The sequence below is a fragment of the Protopterus annectens genome, chromosome 1.part1 (assembly GCF_019279795.1).
Source record: "Protopterus annectens isolate FY-2018-M chromosome 1.part1, PAN1.0, whole genome shotgun sequence".
In the NCBI taxonomy this organism is placed as follows: Eukaryota; Metazoa; Chordata; order Ceratodontiformes; family Protopteridae; genus Protopterus; species Protopterus annectens.
The window spans coordinates 1,746,137,840-1,746,160,410 of record NC_056726.1 but is presented as its reverse complement, the minus strand read 5'-3'; the positions used below and the strand labels follow the sequence as shown (position 1 = coordinate 1,746,160,410).

Below are 22,571 nucleotides of genomic sequence, written 5' to 3'. Positions count from 1 at the left end.
GAATCAAGCTATTAATTTGCCTTTCTTTTTTTCCAACCATTCTGATCAGAGGGGAGTACACTTTGCATACTTAAATGTTCATCGTTAGCTGAGATTTTATTCACACTACACAAAACCTTTATGTAACTATGTCCTGTTATAAAGGCAAGTCGAGGTCCAAAGTTTCTAAGGTCACCTTGACTAAATAGCTGTCTGATTGCATTACCTTTTGTTCACAAATCGGAAAGGTTATCTTTATCAGCCAAACCAACAGCACATGCCACTCTGCTGCTGTCTTCAAATGCTCATCAGTGGGGAATACTTGGATAGCATGTATTTGGTTTGACAAGCATTATAAACTGTATTGTTTGCATGTCTAGAGCAGGCTTTGGTTCCACCATTCTCCGGTATCCTACCATGATGCCACCCAGGAATTGTGATAGCTGGGCAATCTGTCCCAGTAGATGAGACGGAAGGAGAGGATAACGTAGGATAGTGAAGTATTATATTTCACATAATGTGCGATTCTTGTTGTTCCTCTTGTCAGTCTTAGCAACCCTTTTTCTATTTCCCTTACAAATTCACTGCTTTTTTGTTTATGGAAGATTGTGATGCACCTGGCCCATATGTTTCCTACTGTCCTATCATCCCAGGGTTTCCTTTTGACATGGGAATTCCTATCATTTTTCATTTTTCAAGGACAAACTTAATTTGAGGAACATTATGGGAGAATGAGAGCTTGAGCTCTGAAGAAGCTCAAAGTGTTGCCATCTCTGATCTGACTTGAGACAGATAACTTAATAGTCAAAATGGATGGAAGGGGACAACAGGGTTCTAACATTAAGTATACAAGTTTGACTTGCGGTTTTGTGGACCTCTTTCCTGTGGACTTCGAAAAAATGTGTGCTGGCTCCTTTAGTTCATGGGGAAAACTTTTGTGTTGTTGCCCAGCCACATGATGTAGAGGGTTAAAATTCTGACTTTTACCCAGATAACTGGAGTTAAACTAGTGGTTAGGATGTTAGAGGAGCTGGGGAGGATGGGAGTGAGTTAGATGCTAGCTTACCCCTGTGGGGGCGGGTGCAGTGGTTATATGTGGTGGGTAGGATGTTAGAACAGCTGGAGAGGATGGGAGTGAGTCAGATGTTGGCTCCACCATGTGGACTCGTGTGCAGTGATTAGGTGTTTGGCAGTGTTCATGTCCATCATGCTTGATGGTACTAGTGATGCAGCATAGACTGGGGTAGCTGTGAGCTGGCATTGTCAAGCCCTTGGTGGTAGCTTCTGCCAAGGTATGTGTGTGAACTTGTATGGCTTGGATGGAGTTAGGTTTTTCTCTTTCAAAAACTTTACTATGCCATTTATAAAAAGTATCCCACTACCCTATTTCAGTTCCTCTTTCTTGAGCGCTCCCTTTACATACACACTGTTACTGTCAAAGGAAAGGTTCTGTCCTGTGGAAACTGCTGGTCTAGGTTCTGCTTGGTAATTCAGTTCATTTAAGTGAAGTTCGTTCGTTCATAGTGACTGTACATGAAGTATGCTGGAGTACCCTTTTGAGGAGTAAGAACTGTTTTACTTAAAGCTCTTCTCATTGTAGCCACAAGCACACAGGATCTCCTTACATTAGCTCCAACCCTAGCTTAAAGGACCACCCTTTGCTAAGAGAGAGAGATACTCATGCTCTTCTCCCTTTCACTGTACTGGCATACAGGTTAGTAAACATGTCTACAGATATTTTTTCTTGGCTATAAAAAATAAAAACATTCCCTTTTTTTATTCTCCCTAAACTTGATATACAGAATAACAGCTTACTACTGCAGAATTACACTGCAATTTAAAGTCCAATGGATTATGTTTTGGAGCCCCAGTATTCTCTTAAGATGCCTGTACAAAGAAATTCCCCCCAGTCCTTATTTTCCTACTGTATTGTCCACCAAGGAAGCAGCTTGTCTTCTCTTCTGTCCTTGATTTTCTTGACTAGGATATTGAAGTGCAACTGAGCCTTGAGTGTTTCTAGTGTCTAGACATGATTATATCTGTTTGACGGTGCATTCCAACATACGTTTTAGTGGCTTACTGATGGCAAAGACGTCCTGTGAAGGGAGTGTCTTGAGATTTTGTAAGGAGCGGATCTAGAGTTGCAGTGGTGGTACTACTACTACTAAGTTATCCTTAATCACAATGCTGAAAAGAGAATTGAGTCCTAGCATAAAGCTTCATGTTAAGTTGTCTATCTCGCCTTCATTCTTGCTGGATGGGTTCGGAGCCGACCTCGGCTCCGACTCGGCCACTCTAAAAGCTCGAGAGTTGGTTCCACCGGCTCGAGGCTCCCCTTATATCCCACAATGCTAGGCGAGAGTTACCTCAGATCTCGTTTGCCGCTACAGCTTCGAGGTTGGTTGCTTCTACCGGTTCCTGGTGAGTGTTAATTTTTCTTGTAAAAGTTACTCTTTTAAACCCCTTTTAAGTTAAATTTCTTTCTTAGTTAGTGTAGATTACAAAACTTTATCCCCGACCCTAAATTTTTCCGTTTCTTTACCAAAGAACCTTTGGTTCTTCCTTTGGGCCCTTAGGCCTTCCCTTCCCTAGTGGAGTGTTTGTGTTTCTTGTAGTTTACTTTAGTTTAGTGTACTTTAAATTCTAGTATTACTACTAAAATTATTATTTTTCCTGACAGGGTATAACTTGTGTGTTTGGGTGTGTGTTTGTGTACACCTGTTAGTCAGGAAATGTCCAAAGAAGCAAAGGTCTCGATTCAAGAAGTGTGATGCGTGCTGTCAGAAAATGTCTCTGACAGACGCTCACACTTCTTGTGTCTATTGTCTGGGGCCTTTGCCTGCAGGACTCCTGTGCTGTGTGCCATGGCTTCAGCCCCAGGGTCCTGCAGGAAAGAAAAACAAATTAATTCTTAGAGGCTTACTGAAGCCAGAGGATTCCCTGTCAGTTTCAACAGGGAAGCCCTCTAAGGCATCGAGGTCTCGGCTCCGGCTTCTGAGCCGAGACCTCAGGTTGCTCAACCTTTGCCTTTATCGGCTCCGGCTGGAGCCGATAAGTCTCAGTCCACAGTTTCTGTGGCTCCCTCGGCTCGGCCGGAGCCAAGGTTATTGAGGTTCCGTGTCGGCTCCGACCAGACCTTCGGAGCCGACAACTAGGAAGAGGTCTAGGTCACCATCTCTTGGCTCCGTTCATTCGGCCCAGGATCTCACCTGCTGTCTGAACGGAGCCAAAGGTCTCATTCCTCTAGGTCATCGAGGCTGTCCGATCATGACCTTCAGAGGGTAGTGAGTCGACTACTTAAGTCCGAGGCACTAGCCCAGATGCTTCAGAGCCCGACTCATCAGTCGGTGCCTGCCCCGTCCATCAACTTTTCCTCCTTCGACTCTCTTGAGTTCGAGCGGTCGCCGGAGCCGAGACAATTGTCTTCGGCTCCGTCGTCGGCTCCGTTTTCTTTGGAAGAATCTCGGTGCCGGACTTCCCTCGGCTCGAGGGGTGAGTGGCATCGGACCCTTGTCCGACCCCCTCTCCCTCTCGGGCTTGGCGCTGGTGAGTTCGGCTCCGACATCGGCCTCGAGCCATCACTGTCGGTGCCGAGGGGTTCTTAGCTCCTCGGAGCGGGGACCTCTGGCTCTGCCTGACAGGGGTGCATTCGAGGTCATCGGAGTGTGTTAGAGCCTGGCTCTACTCCACAGTCGGCTCCGTCCGCCCCTCCCTCTATGCTGCCTCAGGGTAAGTCGACTCACTCCCTCATCCTGGACCGCAGAGAGCCAGCTCCTCAGGAGCCCCCTGTGGGGATTTCATCCTCTTCCGAGGCCTCTCCTGATTTGGCAGAAGAGCCCCCTCGGAAGAGGAAGTGCAAGAGGAAACACATTGACTCACCTGAGTCTATCACGTCAGACACAGATTTGGATGATTCTGAGGGTTCCCCCCGTTCCCCTTCTGAAGATGTCTCATTTGCAGACATTCTGGAGATCCTGAAACAGAGGGGAAATTGGCCAGCCCTTAACCCTTCGGAGGACGAATCTGTGCATCTTGAGGCGTTTGGCTCTCGTCCTTCCACCTCCTGGGTGTCCCCTCCCTTCGACCCCCTCATGCAGGTGGTTGCTAAGAAGGCATGGACGGCTCCTGATTTAGTGGACCCCACTCCCAGGAGACCCTCTAAGTTCATTACAGCTCCATCAGACAAGCAATTTTTATCAAAAGGAGTTTCTGTGGATGCTATGGTGGTAGCTGCTGCCACAAAGAAGGAACTGGCTGATCCTTCAGTGCCTGTCCATCCAACTAACAAGGAATCTAGGTCCATGGATAGGTACGGGAAGCGGATGTTCTCCTCAGCGACATTTACCATGCGTTCGCTGAACTACCTGTGCCATTTCACTCGTCTTCAAAGGGACTTGATCAAGGAAGCGAGTGAAATGTTAAAGGATCCTACAGCTGCGGGTTTCCAAGAAAAGATGAACACGCAGCTGGCTACCCTTAATTCCATATCCAACTCCTCCATGCGCCTCCTCTCTTATGCGGCTGATGGAGCGAGCAGAGCCGCAGGGACAGGTGTAGCCTTACGTAGGCACGCCTGGATGTGGCTATGCAATTTTGCGGACCCTTTCAAGACGTCTTTCACGAACTCCCTTTTGATGGATCATCTCTTTGGTCCTCAAGTGAAAGAAACCCTGACTAGGTGCGAGACTGATGGCAAGACCCTTTCTGCCGTCGGAGTCCGTTTTTCGACTCCTTCTAGGCCTTACCCTAAAGGCCAGAAGGGTGGGAAGATGTGGTTCCGTAAACAATCTCAAGGGACTTCGCCTGGCGACAGAGTCGCTTTTCCTACCAAAGGCAGAGGTGGGAATAACAATGGTAGACGCCGCCCTAGGGGCAGGGGGTCCGCAGAACCAGGGCAATCGGGAAGCCTTTCCTGACAAGCCCTTTCAGCATCCCTGAGTGTTGCCCGACTGCCCATCTTCGAGGCAGTCGGGGGAAGATTGTCACTGTACCCAGAAGTCTGGCTATCCCTGACTCAAGACAAATGGGTACAGTCCATCATTTCCGAAGGCTATTCTATCCCCTTTCTTCGCTTCCAAATCAGTCAAAAATCCCTTCCAGATGTTCCACCGCTCAAAGGGATATAGCAGCTTTGGAAATTTCAAAACTGCTTGCAAAAGAGCAATTCAGCCAGTGCCAGCAGACCAACAAGGATCCGGAATCTACTCAAGGTTCTTTTTAGTTCCAAAGAAAACAGGGACTGGAGACCGATTTTGGATCTCAGTGTCTTGAACAAATCAGTCAAGAAAACAAGATTTCGGATGGTCACGCTGCAATCCATTCTTCCCCTTTTGGGCAAAGGAAACTGGATGTGCTCTATAGACCTTCGATGCGTACTATCACATAAAAATGAACAGACGCTCCAGAAGATTCCTCCGCTTCAGGCTGGGAACCAGTCATTTTCAGTTCAGGGCCCTGCCCTTTGGTCTCACCACTGCCCCCCGGGTGTTTACCAAATGCATGGCACTGGTAGCTTCTCACCTGAGACGACAAGGATTCCAGGTGTTTCCATATTTGGACGACTGGCTTCTCACAGTTCCCACCAAGCATCTCCTTCTGATGGCCAGAGATTATACTTTTCGTGTTTGTCAAAAACTGGGTATTTCAATAAATTGCGAAAAGTCTGTTTTGTCGCCTTGTCGTACTATTACCTACATAGGTGCAAATTTAGATACTATAAACATGTCTGCAAGGCTAACGAACCAAAGGATATCAGACATTCACAAATTGGTGTCACTTCTTCTCAACAACAACAGAGTCAAAGCCAGGTTAGTTCTAAAGGTGTTGGGAATCATGGCAGCGGCCATACCTCTCCTTCCATTGGCCAGATACCACATGCGGATCCTTCAGTGGATGCTTTTACTCAATGGTCATACCAGGAACTTCCAATGTCTCACACCATTATGATCACGCAAGCGTGCAAAAGCATCTCATGTGGTGGATGTCTTCCCCAGCTCCTGTCGGAAGACCATTTGTTCCACCTCTTCCGGTTGCTACTCTGACAACGGATGCCTCCCTGATCGGGTGGGGGCATTATCAGGGCAGGACAGTCCAGGGCACATGGCAACCAAACGAATGCCACTTGCACATAAATGTTCTGGAGATGAGAGCAGTGCTTTTAGCGTTGCAAGCCCTTCAAGACTCTCTTCCCTTGGGAACGATTGCAATCCAGACAGACAATATGTCTGTAGTGTGGTACATCAACAAACAAGGCGGAACCAGATCATACCCCTGTGTCGAGAAGCACTCAGACTGTGGCAATGGGCGATTTCTTCTCAGCGTTTTCTGATAGCAACGCACATCCCGGAAGTCCAATCACATTGCGGACAAGTTGAGCAGAGCTATACTCATGCCTCACGAGTGGTCTCTGAAAGACTCTGTAGTGAGAGAAATCTTTCTCAAGTGGGGTCAGCCTTGCTGCGATCTTTTTGCTACTCCCCAAAACAGCAAGTGCAGAGAATATTTCACTCTATTCCCTTTACCAGGCCAACCCAGCAGGGACGCTCTAGTCCAAGTTTGGCCCGGGGACTTCTGTATGCATTCCCTCCTTTCCCACTGATCTCTCAAGTAATACAGAAAGCTATCGCTCAGAAGGCCTCATTGATCCTCATTGCTCCTTACTGGCCTCGACAAGTGTGGTTCCCTTTCTACATCAATTTCTTTGGAGCGACCGTGGAATCTGGACCTAGTTCCAGATCTTTTGATCCACCAGTCGGGTCAGTTTCATCGCTCCCTCCCCTCTCTGAACCTCACTGTTTGGTTCCTCCAATTCCAACCGTAGCCAGGCTTCCTCAATTATCTCACTCTGTTAGAGATATATTGATAGCTTCCCATAAATCTTCCACTCGAAGATTTATTTGAGTAAGTGGAAACGCTTCTCATATTGGGCACAAGGAAAGGACATAGATCCTTTCACCGCTTCCATCCAACTAGTCCTTGATTTTCTAGCTGAACTCTTCCATGCAGGTTCATCTCCATCTACTCTTAAGGTTCAATTGGCAGCTATTTCTAACTTCCATGTGGGTATTTCTGAATCTGCCCTAATGTCCCACAAACTTTGCAAAGCCTTTTTGAAAGGAGTTTTTCTTCTCAGACCTCCTATAAGAAATCCTCCTTCTCCTTGGGACCTAAATTTAGTTCTTGCTTCTTTGATTCTTTCCCCTTTCGAACCTGCAGCTTCATGTTCCTTGAAATTATCATGGAAAACTCTCTCTTTCTGGTGGCTATTACATCAGCCAGAAGAGTTTCAGAACTTCAAGCACTCAGTTGTCGTCCTCCTTATCTTTTGTTCCATAAGGACAGAGTATCCTTACGAACTAACCCGTCCTTTTTGCCTAAGGTGGTTTCAACATCAAATCTAAACCAAAGCATTGACCTCCTGTTTTTTCCAGAGTATTCCAATAGGTCTGAACAAAAGTTACACTGCCTGGATGTTCATCGTCAATTAAGGTACTACTTGGATAGAACAAAACAATTCAGAAAATCTGATCAGCTGTTTGTCTCCTATGCGGGAAGCAGAAAGGGACTTTCAGTTTCAAAGGTATCATTATCCAGATGGCTAACATCTTTGATTACCCTGGTATATGAAATTAGACAACAGAAATTGCCTAATAAACCTAAAGCCCATTCCACCAGAGCTTTGGCTACTTCTTTAGCCTTCCAAGACAGACTGCCTATTGACACCATTTGTGCAGCGGCTACTTGGGCTACTCCTCACACTTTTATTTCTCATTATAAGTTGGATTTAGCTTCTAGGCATAGAGCTAACTTTGGTTCCACTGTTCTCAGGAGTCTGTTCCGTTAGGCCACCCGGGACAAGGTGCTAGGACGCTGTCCCATCCAGCAAGAATGAAGGCGAGGTAGACAACTTAACGTATAGAACTTATGTTCCTACCATAACGTTCCATGTTAGTTGTCTTCTCGCCTTCTTCTTAACCCACCCTCCTTCCCCCTGGCCTGGACAGACCTAGAGGAGTTGTGATCGTGACCTCTCTTTCTACCACCTCTTTCTTAGTCATATGCTATTTTGCATATTTCTTGGTTCAGGATGTAGGTCACCCTTCTTTCTTCCTGTTGTTAGAGGTGGATTCTGTTTTACAGTTATACTGTTATTGTTATAAGCTGGGGTTAGCTTACAAACGAGATCTGAGGTAACTCTCGCCTAGCATTGTGGGATATAAGGGGAGCCTCGAGCCGGTGGAACCAACTCTCGAGCTTTTAGAGTGGCCGAGTCGGAGCCGAGGTCGGCTCCGAACCCATCCAGCAAGAAGAAGGCGAGAAGAAGACAACTAACATGGAACGTTATGGTAAGAACATAACTTCTATTTTTGCATGTCAGTTTTCATTCCAGCCGTCTTCCACAATCCATTATTTTACGTAGTGGCAAGAAAGGTGAGATCATGGATGCAAATGATGTTAGTGTAACAAGTTCTCAGGGTAGTGGTGTAGTGCTTGTTTCTCTTTGAAAAGGAGTGGGTGTGAGCGCACCATGAAGTCTTGTGTATACCAAGCATAGTCCACTAGGAAGAAGTCCAGAGCAGGAACAGGACCTACAGGAGAGGGTGTTTCTCAGCTTGCTTTGGCTGTCCATGGGCCCTACAGGATGATCTGTAAACTGTTGCTTTGGGGATATTGGGTTTGAACTGCCCTACCAGCTTGCTACCACTAAAGCTGTCACCAGGGCAAAAAGGATTTGGAATGGCAAATGAGTACCTGCACTAAGGAAATGAACGTTTTGGCCCTACCAAGTTTGACATCCATGTCTACTCCATTAGTTGTTAACCATCTTAACCTCATTTGGCAGTTACACTCATGATAGTGGGCTGCAAAGCTGCAGCACCAGGTGGCTTTCATTTGGAACTGGTGAGGATTCTTCTTTTGTTTACTTACCATTCAGGCAGTTAATCAGTTCTGATTCAGCAATGAATGGTTTGACTTTTCTGGTGCGTTCATTCCATTAGTCACGTACTCTGGCATTTTCCCATATTCCTAGCATTCTGGTCTCCAGCAGAGGACAAGTTTGAGAGATGGAGTCCTACCTTAGCTAGTTTTTTTTTTTTTTTTTCAGGTTCCTGGTCTAGTACTTGAAACCCAGTTGCCTGACTAGTGTTTGGGGCTACAGTCTTTCTGCTGTTAGAGCTAGCCCTGAGGCATTAGGTGTGGCAGTATATCTTATTTGGTAGCATTGCAATTTGTGATGCTGTGGAGATGAGCTTAGTTATGAATTTAAGGGTATGAGAGATGGAAAATGTTGGTTAGCACGGAATTCTTGTTGGGGGTGTGGGGCAGCAGTCTTGTGCAGTATGTATTAATGACTGACTTTTAATGGTATTCAAGTCACCACAGTCAAGATGACTTGGCCAAAGTTTATATGTTAGCATGATATTTCATTGATTTGTGATAATTTTTCAATTGCTGCTGATTGATCTCTGGGGTGGTGGGGTAGGAAAACAGGACTGAAAAAATGCTTTCAGAGTTGACCTTTATCCTTGGAGGGGAGTGATGTATGATTATCTGCTTCTACCCTAAAAAAAAATTTGACTGTGGAGGTTATCTTTTCATGCTCCCCCAAAAAAGGAACGACTTTGAAATGGACAGTCTTATTGTAGATCTGATGTGTTAGACAGCAGTTCAGATAGGTCAGTATCAACACGGTCATGAAACTGATTAGTCAGCCTTACCTCTACAATGAGAGGATGTTTGAGTAGATGTTCTTCGTGTTTCACTGTTGCAGTCATCACATTTGGGTTGTCTGCCTGCAGGTAGCCCTCAGCTGGCTTGAATACCAGAGTCTTGGGATTTCTGCATCGGATGCTGTCACTTCTTCCTTGACGTCAGGTCGTCAGGGGTATAAAACATGCAGCCAACACCATTACATCAGTCTTTCTTGCCATGCAGTGCCCAAAGCAGTTCGCAAGTGCTGATGTTATTCGTGTTTCACTGTTGCAGTCATTACATTTGGGTAATCTGCTGGCAGGTTGCCCTCAGTCGGCCTGAATTCCAAAGTCTTGGGTCCTGCGTCGGTTGCTGTCTTCTCTTCCATGATGTCAGGTCGTCGGGGGTATAAAACATGCAGCCGATGCCATTTTCTTTAGTCTTTCTTGCCGCGCGGTGCCCAAAGCAGAAGCATTTCTCAAGTGCCGGTCAACCGACTACTGAAATGTTTGAGTTTCAGAACTGAAGTCTTCACTAAAGCCAAGTACCCCGTTGGGGAAACTTTTTTCTTGCTTTTTATCAATGTCAGAAAAAGTTAATTGTATTACTTGTGGGAAGCAAATACCTCATAAGGATTTCCATTTATACTGTATTCCTTGCCTGGGCCCTGATCACAATGTGCCTGGCTGTCGGTTTTGTGCTAGATTTAACCAACGCACTATTAAGCGTTGGTATATTTTTGCATCTAAGTATTTTGGAAACAGATTTAACTACCCAGAAATGTCGTCTGATAGCAATCCGACTACCAGAGTTCATAAAAAACGCAAAGAAAAGGACAGAGAAAGGCAGTCGAGATCCAAAACAGACGACAAAGCTTCTCCTAAGCTAGTTGCTGGTTCGCCGGTACTCTGGCACTTTTGCAGCCCCTGATGCCCGCTACCTTCGAGTCACAGGCATCTACCAACACCCATGTGGAGTCCGGCATGCCGCAAGATACGGAAGGTATTGGACCGATGGATATATCGCCCTCGGATGTGTCCGGAGCTGCTAAGCAGGCACCGGCTTCTGAGGGTGTATTCAGTCCTCAACATTTATGTCAAACGGACAAAAGCTGCAAAACCAAAGGCAAAGACCCCTTCTAAAACTAAAAAACTGACACCCGAGCCACGTGCACAGGCCTCTATGCCTAAAAAACAGATTATCAAAATTGCTGAAGACCTTATTACTGTGATCAGGGGTACCCATCCCCCTCCAAATAGAAGGCCTAGACAAGACACTGACTATGAATCTTCAGATCAGGTTTCTGTTTCTTCTAATTCCTCTTCTGATAAGGAATTATCTTTACCTCCCTAAGAGGATTCTGATGCTGAGGAGTCTATCTGCATCTCCTGAGGATTATTCATTTGGAGAAACCTTGCATACTTTTAAGGGAGCATTTTCACTGGGAGAGTCAAGACTTCTCGGAATCAAAAAAGAGGCTCAGGGATTTCCTTCTCCCTCAGCACAAGCCTTTAGCCATTCCCCCTGTTTTAGACATTGTGGATGATGTGTTTTCGGAGTCGAGCCTGACCTCTGACTCCTTACCTTCGGCTCCCAGTAAGCCTGACAGATATTACAGGGTCCCTTACTCTCATAAATTTTTATTTAGAAACCCTGCTGCTAATCCTGAAACTATTTCACAGGGTCCAAAGGGAGTTAAGGCCTCGACAGCAAAAAAACCTTACCCCCTCTGACAGAGATTCAAGGGCACTGGACTGATGGGGAAAAAAGGTTTGTACATCTGCAACCTTGGCAATCAGGGCCTTAAACTGCCAATTTGATGTGCTTAAGTATCAACAACATGTTATGGGATTGCTGAAACAGAAAATGATGATTTCAGAATGTGCAGAAAATAAGAAATTGCAGGAATTATTGCATGCAGCTGAACAAGTTGGAAAGCATACTTTGCAATGTGGTTTTGATTCTTTAGAGGCCTCCTGCAGGGCCGCAGTTACTGGATCTGTGATTAGGAGGCATGCAAAGGAAAAACATTTGCCTGATCATGTTAAAGCTAAATTACTAGATGCACCTTTACAGCATGAGTCTCTGTTTGGTATTAAGGCAGAAGAGGTTTTAAAGAAAATGGAAGACAAAGCTAAGTCTATGCAAACTGTTAAAGATTTACATGTGCAGCCACCTAGATTCAGTAGACACTAGCCTACAAAAAATTGGTCCTTTCCTGTGTCAGACAGAGCTCAAAGGGGTAAATCCAGACGCCCTAAGGGTTCCAGGTACCAGGCTCAAGACTCGTACAGGTCAAAGCAATGGGGTGCATCCACCTCCAAATCTGGAGGAGATAAAGAGCAAGCCTACAGAAAGCAATCCCAATGACTTCCCTCTGCCTACACCAAGCACTTATCATTTGGCAGCACCCATAGAGGGGAAAATTAGCACTTTTTGCCCAAAACTGGGAGTTAATAGCCCAGGACAAGTGGGTACTAAACATCGTATCACAGGGATACAGATTCCATTTCCACACTCTGCCAATGACAAATGGTTTGCCAGATCTGCCAAAAAAAACAATGGGCAGAGGCACAGAAACAGGTTACGTCCCTGATGGATATGGGGACATTCAGACAGTACCAGAACACGAAAAAGGACAAGGGTTTTACTCAAGACTGTTCTTGGTACCCAGAAAGGACAAGGCCTGGTGGCCAATACTGGATTTATCGATTTTGAACATATACTTGGACATTCCAAAATTCAAAATGCTCACCTTGAAACAACTTCTGCCCATGCTGGGCAAGAGTGCTTGGCTGGTGACTTTAGACCTAAAAGAAGCATACCTGCATGTCCCAATAAGACAGTCGAGCAGAAGATACCTCAGATTCAAGGCTGGCTTAATGCATTACCAATTCTCTGCACTGCCCTTTGGCTTATCTACTGCGTCCAGGGTCTTTACAAAGTGCCTGGCACTAGTAATTGCATTTTGCAGACAAAGAAGTATTCAAATATATCCTTACTTGGACGACTGTCTCATTCAAGCAGAGAACAAGGACTCTCTTCTACGACACCTGGCGTTTGTGAAAAGGCTTCTAACATGCCTAGGGTACACAAACGAAAATAAATCACAACTGGTACCCTCTCAAATGATAACATTCTTGGGTGCAAGCTTGAATACAACTGCCCAGATGGCTTACCTCACGCCAGACAAAGGCAACTGACTACCTACTTCAAACTGATGGCAACAAAAACCCAGTCTTCTGCAAGGAAATTCTACAGGCTCTGGGCTTCATGGCATCCTGCATCCTACTAATTCCATATGCAAGACTGCATATGAGGAAACTTCAGTGGTACCTAAAAAGTTTATGTAGTCAACATTCACACAGTCTAGAAACAATGATTCCTCTCATTCCCTGCCTGCAACAGGAGTTTCTGTGGTGGGCAAAGGCCCGTCAACAAACATGGGACGGCCCTTCACTCCACCCCCTGCCAGCCAAACCTTAACAGATGCATCAGATTGTGCCTGGGGGGCCCACATGGCAGAAAGATGCATTCAGGGCATATGGGCACCAAATCAAATGTCTACATATCAACCAGAAAGAGATGGTAGCTGTTCAAAATGCCCTAACAGCTTTCAAGGACTTACTTCATCCAGGACAACTACTGATAGACAGACAACACCACAGTCATGTGGTATATAAACAAGCAAGGGGGCACACTCATACCCCCTTTGCAGATTAGCCATGGCACTGTGGGACACAGCTTTGACCTGCCAACTACATCTTCAAGCTCAATTCCTGCCAGGAAAACAAAACTCCGGCAGACTATTTAAGCAGAAACCTTATGGATCCTCATCAGTGGTAACTAAATCCACAAGTCTTCAGCATAACAGAGAAATGGGGGAGCCCAGACATAGATCTATTTGCCTCTCCTCAAAATTATCAACTGAAAAGATTCTGCACAAGGACTTACAACAGGCAAGCATGGAAAGTGGACGCACTATCCTTCAGTTGGAAAAACCTATCCGTTTATGCCTTTCCTCTTCTGCCTCTTCTACCCAAGGTCCTCCTAAAAGTCAGACAAGAGAAGCCAAAGATGATATTAATTGCCCCAGACTGGCCCAGCCAATACTGGTACCCAATCCTAAGGAACTTGTGTCAATACCCAGCTTGGACCTTGCCTCAAAAACCACAACTACTGTCCCAGCAAAACTATCAGATCCTGCACAATCAACTACAGACTCTGAACCTGGCAGCATGGCTAATCTTGTAATCGCACAAACGACGCCTCTCAGTAAAGCTGTGATGGATGTCATTTTGGAAGCCAGAAGGCCTAGTACTAGAAAATCTTATGCTGACAAATGGTAGAGATTATGTGCTTGGAATCAAGCACAAGGAACAAGGAATACTTAACTGAGATGCTGGACAAAGGCCGATCTTTCTCATCAATCAAAATCCATGCCTCTTCCATTTCGGCTCATTACAATCCAGAGCCGCCAATCTTTTCTCATCCTTTACTAAAGTAGTATCTTAGAGGAGCCAAAAATTTAAGGCCTCCTAGAAGATCACCGTGACCTGCATTGGACCTCAGTTGTGTGTTGGAAAAGCTCACCCTGCCTCCTTTTGAACCAGCTGCTACCGCTGATATAAAGTTATCATGGAAGACAGCTCTGCTACTAGAAATTACTTCAGCAAGAGGAGTTTCAGAGCTACAGGCAGTCATGGCTGTAGAGCCTTTTTTCATATTTTACCCAGACATGGTGTCTCTGAGGACAAATCCTACTTTTATGCCTAAGGTAGTTTCCAGTGTGGCTCTTAACCAAACAATTCATCTGCCAACTTTTTATCCAAATCCACAGAACAAAGGGGAGAGAATTCTGCATTCCTTGGATGTACACAGGCAGCTAAGATTCTACTTGAGCAGAACTAAAGCTCTAAGAAAAACTGAGCAATTACTAGTGTCATATGCTGCAGGATCAGAAGGAAAGGCTATTTCAAAGCAGACCTTTTCAAAGTGGATAAGCCATTGCATCTGTTTCTGCTACTTACACCATGGCAAACCTGTGCCCCAAGGACATTAGGTCTCACTCCACCAGAGCTGCAGCTACTTCAGCAGCCTTTCTCAGGAGTACCAACCAAGGACATTCTAGAGGCTGCTACTTGGAGTTCTGTTCACACCTTTACATAGCATTACCATTTGCCTCTCAACTCTGTCTAGGGCAGGCTTTGCCACTGCAGTGCTGCAGGGCCTTATAGCCTCACCTATTGCTGTTTAGCTCCAGCCTCCCAACCATAGCTTTGGGATTCTACCCAAATGTAATGACTGCAACAGTGAAACACTAAGAACATAGTACAGTTGTGTACACTCTACATAAATGTAGATGTTATTGTATTCACTGTTGCAGTCCTGGTTACCCTCCCGCCATCCCCCTGTCATTCTACAGTTTACCTTTCCTTCTCTACCTTCATCTACAAGCAAATACACCACATAGGTTGTAGAACGTTTATATTGATGCATGTATATGTGTATATGTATGTGTGTGTGTATGCATATATATATCTATATCTATATATATATATATATATATTTATCTATCTATCTATATATATATGTATATATATATATATATATATATATATATATATATATATATAGGTATGTATGTGTGTGTGTATATATGTATGTATGTATATGTATATATATATATATATATGTGTATATATATATATATATATATATATATATGTGTATATATATGTATATATATGTATATATAATATTGCTACCTTTTTGGGGGCAAGAAAAACTAAAGAAAATGGTGTCGGCTGCATATTTTATACCCCTGGACGACCTGACGTCATGGAAGAGAAAACAGCAACCGATGCAGGACCCAAGACTTTGAAATTCAGACTGACTGAGGGCAACCTGCCAGTAGATTACCCAAATGTAATGAATGCAACGGTGAATACACTTGAAAATTTTCATTTATGGTAAGTGTACACAACTGTACTGTTGGCCGACTCTTGAAAATGTTGTTTTTGAGTTTCAGACCCGAAGTCTTCAAAAAAGATAAGTACCCCATTTGGGGATCCTTTTTCCTTTCTCTAACCAATGTCAGTAAATGTTAATTGTCTTACCTGTGGAAAACAAATGCCTCTGAAATTTTCATTCGTACTGCATCCTCTGTTTAGGCCCAGACCACGACGTCTCTCGCTGTCGGTTTTGTGCCTTGTTCAACGCCCGAACTATTCATAATCGAGCTATTTCTGCAGCCAATTACTTTCGTAATCAATCTGTGTACTCCGAAATGGCTTAGTTAAGCCATCCAACTACCAATCTTCCGAAAAAACTTAAGGTTAAAGACAGACTGCATAGGTCCAAAACGGCTGACGAGACTTCCATTAAGCTAGTCACCAGTCCGCCTGTACTTTGGTGCTTTCGCAGCCCTTGATACCCACTACTTCAGATTCGCAGGCTTCTACTGAGACCCATTTAGAGTATGGTATGCTTTGAGATGCTTCTTCGACTATGGAACCTGCGGATGTCTCTACCTTGGATGGGTTCGGAGCCGCTGCGCAGGCACCCGGCTTCTGAGGGTGTATTCAGGCCTACAGACATTCATATTAAACAGACCCCCTCGTTTTCATCCAGGCCAAAAATTCGCACTACGCCTAGAAAAGACTACCAAACCGCAGGCTCGGGCCCTTGTGCGTAAAAAACAAATGCTTAGAATGGCTGAAGACCTTATTACCTTAATTATGGGAAGCCAGCCTTCCCCCTCTAAGACCTAGAACTGATTTTCTTTCTGATTCTTCTGATCCGGAATCTGATATTTCTGCTCCTTCTGATTCCAAGGATTTGCCCTTTCCTACTTATGAGGATTCTGATGCAGAGGATTCCATTCCCTCTGCTTCCCCTCCAGAAGATTTTTCTTTCAGAAAAACCTTGCATACTCTTGCAGAATTTCCGCTGGGAAAGCCAGGATTACTCTGTGTCCAAAAAGCGACTTAAGAATTCTTACTCCTACCTCAACACAGGCCTTTAGCTATCCCTCCTGTTCTGGACATTGCAGATGATGCCTTCTTGGAATCTAGGCTTACCCCAGACACTTCACCTCCAGCTCCCAGAAAACTTGACCGGTACTACAGAGTACCTGACTCTCTCAAGTTCCTCTTCAAGAATCCTTCTGTGGATCCAGAGACCATTTCCCAAGGATCAAAAGGCCTTAAGGCTACTGCTGCCAAAAATCCTACCCCTTCTGATAGAGATTCTAGAGCCTTGGACAGATTGGGTAAGAAGGTATATACTTCCGCTACTTTGGCCATTAGTGCTCTTTAATTGCCAGTTTCATATGTTAAAGTATCAGCAGCATATTATGGGACTACTTAGACAGAAAATGGTGTTGATTCCTGACTCTGCTGAACACAAAGAATTACAAGATTTAATGCATTCTGCAGAACAAGTTGGTAAACATACTTTGCATTGTGGTTTTGACGCTTTAGAAGCATCTTGTAGGGCTGCTGTCACTGGGTCTGTACTTAGAAGGCATGCTTGGCTTTCAGGAACATAACTTGCCAGATAATGTTAAAGCTAAATTACAGGATGCTCCCTTAAACCAAGACCACCTTTTTGGCAACGAAGCAGAAGTCCTCAAAAGGATAGAGGAAAAAGCTAAATCTATGCAAACTGTTAAAGATTTCCTACTAGTACAGCTTCCCAGATTCAGTAGGCATTGGCCTTCAAAGAACCGGTCTTTTCCAGTCCCTTCCAGGCCTTCAGTCCAAACCCAGGAACAGCAGACCACCTAGGCTGCAGTCTCGGACTATGCACATATCTAAGCAATGGGGGGGCTCCCACTTCCAAAGCCGGGAGTAGTAAGCCACCCCCCTATGGAAAAATGGCACAATGACTTAACCTTAAACCTTTCAAGCCCTGCTCATCTACTTGCTCCCTTAGTAGGAAAGCTCGCCTTGCATGCAAAAAAATGGGAACTCATTACTCAGGACAAATGGGTTTTTAAGCTTCCCAAGGATACAGATTCCATTTCCACATACTACCAACCCCAAGTGGTTGACCAGACCTACCCTGAAATCAGTGGGCAGAGGCCCAACAGCAGGTTCTCTTTCTTCTCAGTATTAGGGCTATTCAGCCTGTCCCAGCAGAACAAAGGGAACAATGTTTATATTCAAGACTTTTTCTGGTACCCAGAAAAGAAAATTCCTGGTGTCTATCCTGGACCTCTCTATTCTCAACACCTTTCTGATGGTTCCAAAATTCAAAATGCTAACTCTTCAACAGCTTCTTCCTATGCTAGCCAAGGATGCCTGGCTGGCAACCCTAGACTTTAAGGAAGCTTACCTGCACATCGCAATAAGAGGATCCTGCAGACAATACCTAAGTTTCAGGACGGGCTGCATGCACTTTTAGTTCTCTGCACTTCCCTTTGGTTTATCTACTGCACCCAGGGTGTTCACAAAGTGTCTAGCTCCAGCCATTGCATTTTGCAGGCAAATAAATATTCATATTTACCCATACTTGGACAATTTGTCTGATTCAGACAGAAAGCCAGGACTTGCTATTATGACACTTGGCATTTGTAAAGAAGCTTCTAGCCTCACTGGAGTACACCATCAACGAAAAGAAATCTCACCTAGTACCCTGCCAACATATTGTATTCCTGGGAGCAAGCTTGAACACAACTTCCCAGATGGCATTCCTCACTTCAGAGAAACAAGTTTGACAACCTACTTCAACTATTGGCCACAAAACCCAGCTATCTGCAAGGAAAATACTGCAAGCTCTAGGGTTCATGGCTTCTAGCATTCTACTAATTCCATATGCAAGACTGCATATGAGGAAACTCCAATGGTATTTAAAATGCCTATGGTGTCAACATTCTCAGGACCTGGAAACAATGATTTCTATCATTCTTTGTATAAAGAGACAGTTCCTCTGGTGGGCAGAGGCCTGCTACCACAGCAAGGGACTCTTCTTTCAGTCTACTCCTTGCCACCCAAACCCTAACAGACACATCAGACTATGCAAGGGGGCTCACATGGCAGGGCAGTGCATTCAGGACAAATGGAACCTGAGACAGATACACCTGCATATCAATCAAAAAGAAATGTTAGCTGTACAGAATGCTCTGACAGCCTTCAAAGACCATATTCCAGGACAACTATTGGTAAAGACAGACAACACCACAGTTGTGTGGTACATAAACATGCAGGGGGGAACCCACTCGTACCCTCTCTACAGCCTAGCCATGGCTCTGGGACACAGCCTTGAGCTACCAAGTACACCTACAAGCACAATTCCTGCCAGGCAAACTAAATTCACTGGCAGACTACTTAAGCAGCAATCTCATGGAACCACACGAATGGAAAGTAGAACCCAAAATATTCAACCTCCTGATGAACAAATGGGGGGCTCCAGAGTAGAGCTGTTTGCCTCTCCTCAGAACAACCAATTGAACAAATTCTGCACAAGAACTTCTCACAGTCAAGCTTGGAAAGTGGATGCCTTGTCCTTTACCTGGGAAAGCCTCTCTGTTTATGCCTTTCCATCTCTGTCTCTCCTCTCCAAGGTTGTACTAAAGATCAAACGGGACAAGGCAAGGACAATACTGATTGCACCAGACTGGCCATGTGAGCACTGGTACCCCCTCTTGCGCAGTGTGATACTGCTGCAACCATGGCACCTGCCTCAGACCCCCTCCCTGCTATCCCAGCAGGCGGGCCAGCCTCTGCACCCTCAGCTTCAAACCCTGAACTTTGCAGCCTGGCTAATTCCTTGAGCTCTCCTCTAGCATCTCTCAGTAAGCAGGTACTGGATGTCATTCTGGAGGCAAGGAGGCCTAGTACTAGAAAATCTTATGCTGAAAAGTGGAAAAGATACTGTTCCTTGAGCCAGGCTCGGGGGATGGGCGCAACGGTGCCCAGCTTACCAAATATTCTACAGTACTTAACAGAAATGCTCCACAAGGGCCTGTCCTTCTTGTCAAATAAAATTCATGCCTCTGCCGTTTCTTTCAGCACATTATAATACTGAGCCATCTCTCTTCTCTCACCCCATGCTAAAGCAATTCCTTTGAGGCGCCAAAAATTTAAGACCCCCAAGGAGAGCTCCCACTCCAGTCTGGGACCTTAACTTTGTATTGGAATAGCTCACCCCCCCCCCCCCCTTGAGCCAGCTGCTACAGCAGAGTTTAAATTCCTTTCTTGGAAAACAGCCTTCCTTCTAGCCATCACTTCAGCAAGAAGAGTGTCTAAATTACAGGCCCTCTTGGCAGTGGAACCCTTAATTATCTTCCATGTGGACAGGGTTTCCTTCAAGACTAATCCTTCCTTTATGCCCAAGGTGGTGTCTACTGTGGCCCTAAATCAGTCCATTCATTTGCTTACTTTTTTCCCTAATCCACAAAACAAAGGAGAACGAATACTGCACTCTCTGGATGTGCACAGACAACTTAGATTCTATTTGGACAGGACTAAGCCTATCAGAAAATCTGAACAGCTGCTAGTTAGCTTTGATGCAGGGACAGAGGGGAAGGCCATTTCAAAGCAAACCATTTCCAAATGATTAGCCCATTGCTTTCATTTCTGCTACAAGCACCATGGAAAACCTACCCCACAGGGGATAAGATCACATTCCACCAGGGCTGCATCTACCTCTGCAGCATTTCTTAGAGGAGTCCCTACCAGGGACATCCTAGAAGCTGCTACCTCAAACTCTGTACATACCTTCACCAAGCATTACCACATGCCTCTCTCTTCTAAATCCAGAGCTGGATTTGCCACTGCAGTCTTGCAGGGCTTAATAGCTGGCCCTAATGCTCTCTAACTTCCTTCTCCCTTCCTTAGCTTTGGGAATCAACCCAAATGCGATGACTGCAACAGTGAAACACTAAGAACATAGTTCAGTTGTGTACACTTACCATAAATGTAGATGTTGGAGTGTATTCACTGTTCCAGTCCTGGTTACCCTCCCTCCGGCACCTTGACTTCTCTAGGCTGTACCTTTCCTTGTTGGTATATTTTTTTTCTTGTGTATTTGCTTTTTGATGGGGGGTTACCATACCATTTAATTGCTTCCTATTGTGGGGGCACCTGACATCTTGGGCAAGAAAAACTGATGTAATGGCGTCTGCTGCATGTTTTATACCCCTGACGACCTGACGTCAAGGAAGATGCGACAGCACCCGACACAGAAATCCAAAGACTGTGGTATTCGGGCCGGCTGAGGGCTAACTGCAGGCAGATAACCCAAATGTGATGACTGCAACAGTGAATACATCTAACATCTACATTTATGGTAAGTGTACACAACTGTACTTTTTAAATATTGTAATGCTGTTGCTGAATTTTTTTCATTATTAATATGCTAGGAATATTAATATTTTTGTGTGTTCTTAGCTCCTCAGCTGGCTCCTAAATGTCCTCCTTTTGGAGTTTAATTTCTTGGGCACAGCCTGATAGTCATTCTGGCTTCGTTTAGCGACTGCATTCATATGTGCTGTGGGAACATGGCGAAGGTAAACATTACTAGGGACCTCCTATACCGCCAGATAAAGGTAAGGTGGACTGTGAATTGGCATAGTTATCTTATTTGTTGCTTATCTTTCCAGTGTGTGCGCAACTTTAATGGAGGTGGTGGTTTCATACTTATTTCTTTTATAAAGCATAGTATTAGTACTGGTGTAAGTGAGCATTTTTAAGTGTGTCTGTGATTTCTCACAAGAAAGTGTGTATTTATTGACATTTGTTTACCAGGAAAGACCGACTGGGCAAGATTCCATTTTCAGTGGAGGCTTAGGGAGAAAAGCTCCTCTGAAAATAAAATTACTGCAGTCTATCATTATTACTCAAAATGAAATATACAGTGTTAAAGGAAGAAGAAAAAAACATCTAAACAAATTCATACGCCCATTGGGGGGGGGGGGGGGGCAAACGTACTTGACCTGGTACCCAAAAACTTGACAGAATACAGTACCCCCTTCCACAGTGTAGTGTTCTCTTTCGCAAGGTCAGACCACAAAGCTGTCTCCTTCGTAAAAAAAAAAAAATGTGACCTCAGCTAACCTTGTAACATTTAGAAATATTTGTAAGGCAAACTTCCTACTAGTAAGTGATTAACCTGTCAAACTTTCAAGCTCTTCCACTGAAATACTGTTAACACAGCTGCGTATGGAATTATTCACCGAAAGCCTGAACAGTCCTGTCCATAAAAGTATGGAGAGAGCTGTCTCTACCAGAAATAAGGGCAGAACTAACAAAAAAATAATAAAAAGATTGTTTAACAAAATGAAAAACTCCTAGCCAGTATTATGAAGTACTTTGCTCAGCATGATAAAACGGAAAACAAGTCTACTAAGGCTGTATTTGAGGTAAAGATCCTTCCCAGGTGAAGGACAACTACAAAGGCAGTGGAAAACTGCAGAACTGAGTTATAAAAGGAGCTTATGTGTGTGTGTGTGTGTGTGTGTGTGTGTGTGTATATATATATATATATATATATATATCTCTATGGATTCACTTTATAACCTCGAAATACTTAAATATCGAATTTCAGTATCTCGAGACTATAAAACCGAATCCACAAAACACAGACACAAAAAACGCGAAATTCACAACACCGAAAAAAACCACACACACTATACCACACATGCACCACAACACCCACATCACAACATGAACAAAACTACACACATATGCAACTCATACACACATAAGCAGGGGGCAAGCCCCCCTGCACCCCCCCTACTTATATATACTAACTCCGAAATCGCACAAACACAAAACAAAAGCCAACTCACGCACATTCTCCGACCCCTCACACACACATCAAACACTTCAGCACACACTCTAAGTCCCACTCAAAACCCTTGGAAAACACTTACCTGACATAACACCTACATC

The 22,571-nt window shown here is 44.6% G+C and overlaps 1 protein-coding gene across 1 annotated transcript in view; it reads left to right on the top strand.

Moving 5' to 3' along the window:
* Window positions 1-22,571, top strand: part of WDTC1 (WD and tetratricopeptide repeats 1) — a 2,674,659-nt gene that overhangs the window by 299,266 nt on the left and 2,352,822 nt on the right. Inside the window, 1 exon segment of the mRNA XM_044084279.1 lies at window positions 21,069-21,226. Within this exon segment, the coding sequence (XP_043940214.1) occupies window positions 21,164-21,226 (63 nt within the window). The 5' untranslated portion in view covers window positions 21,069-21,163.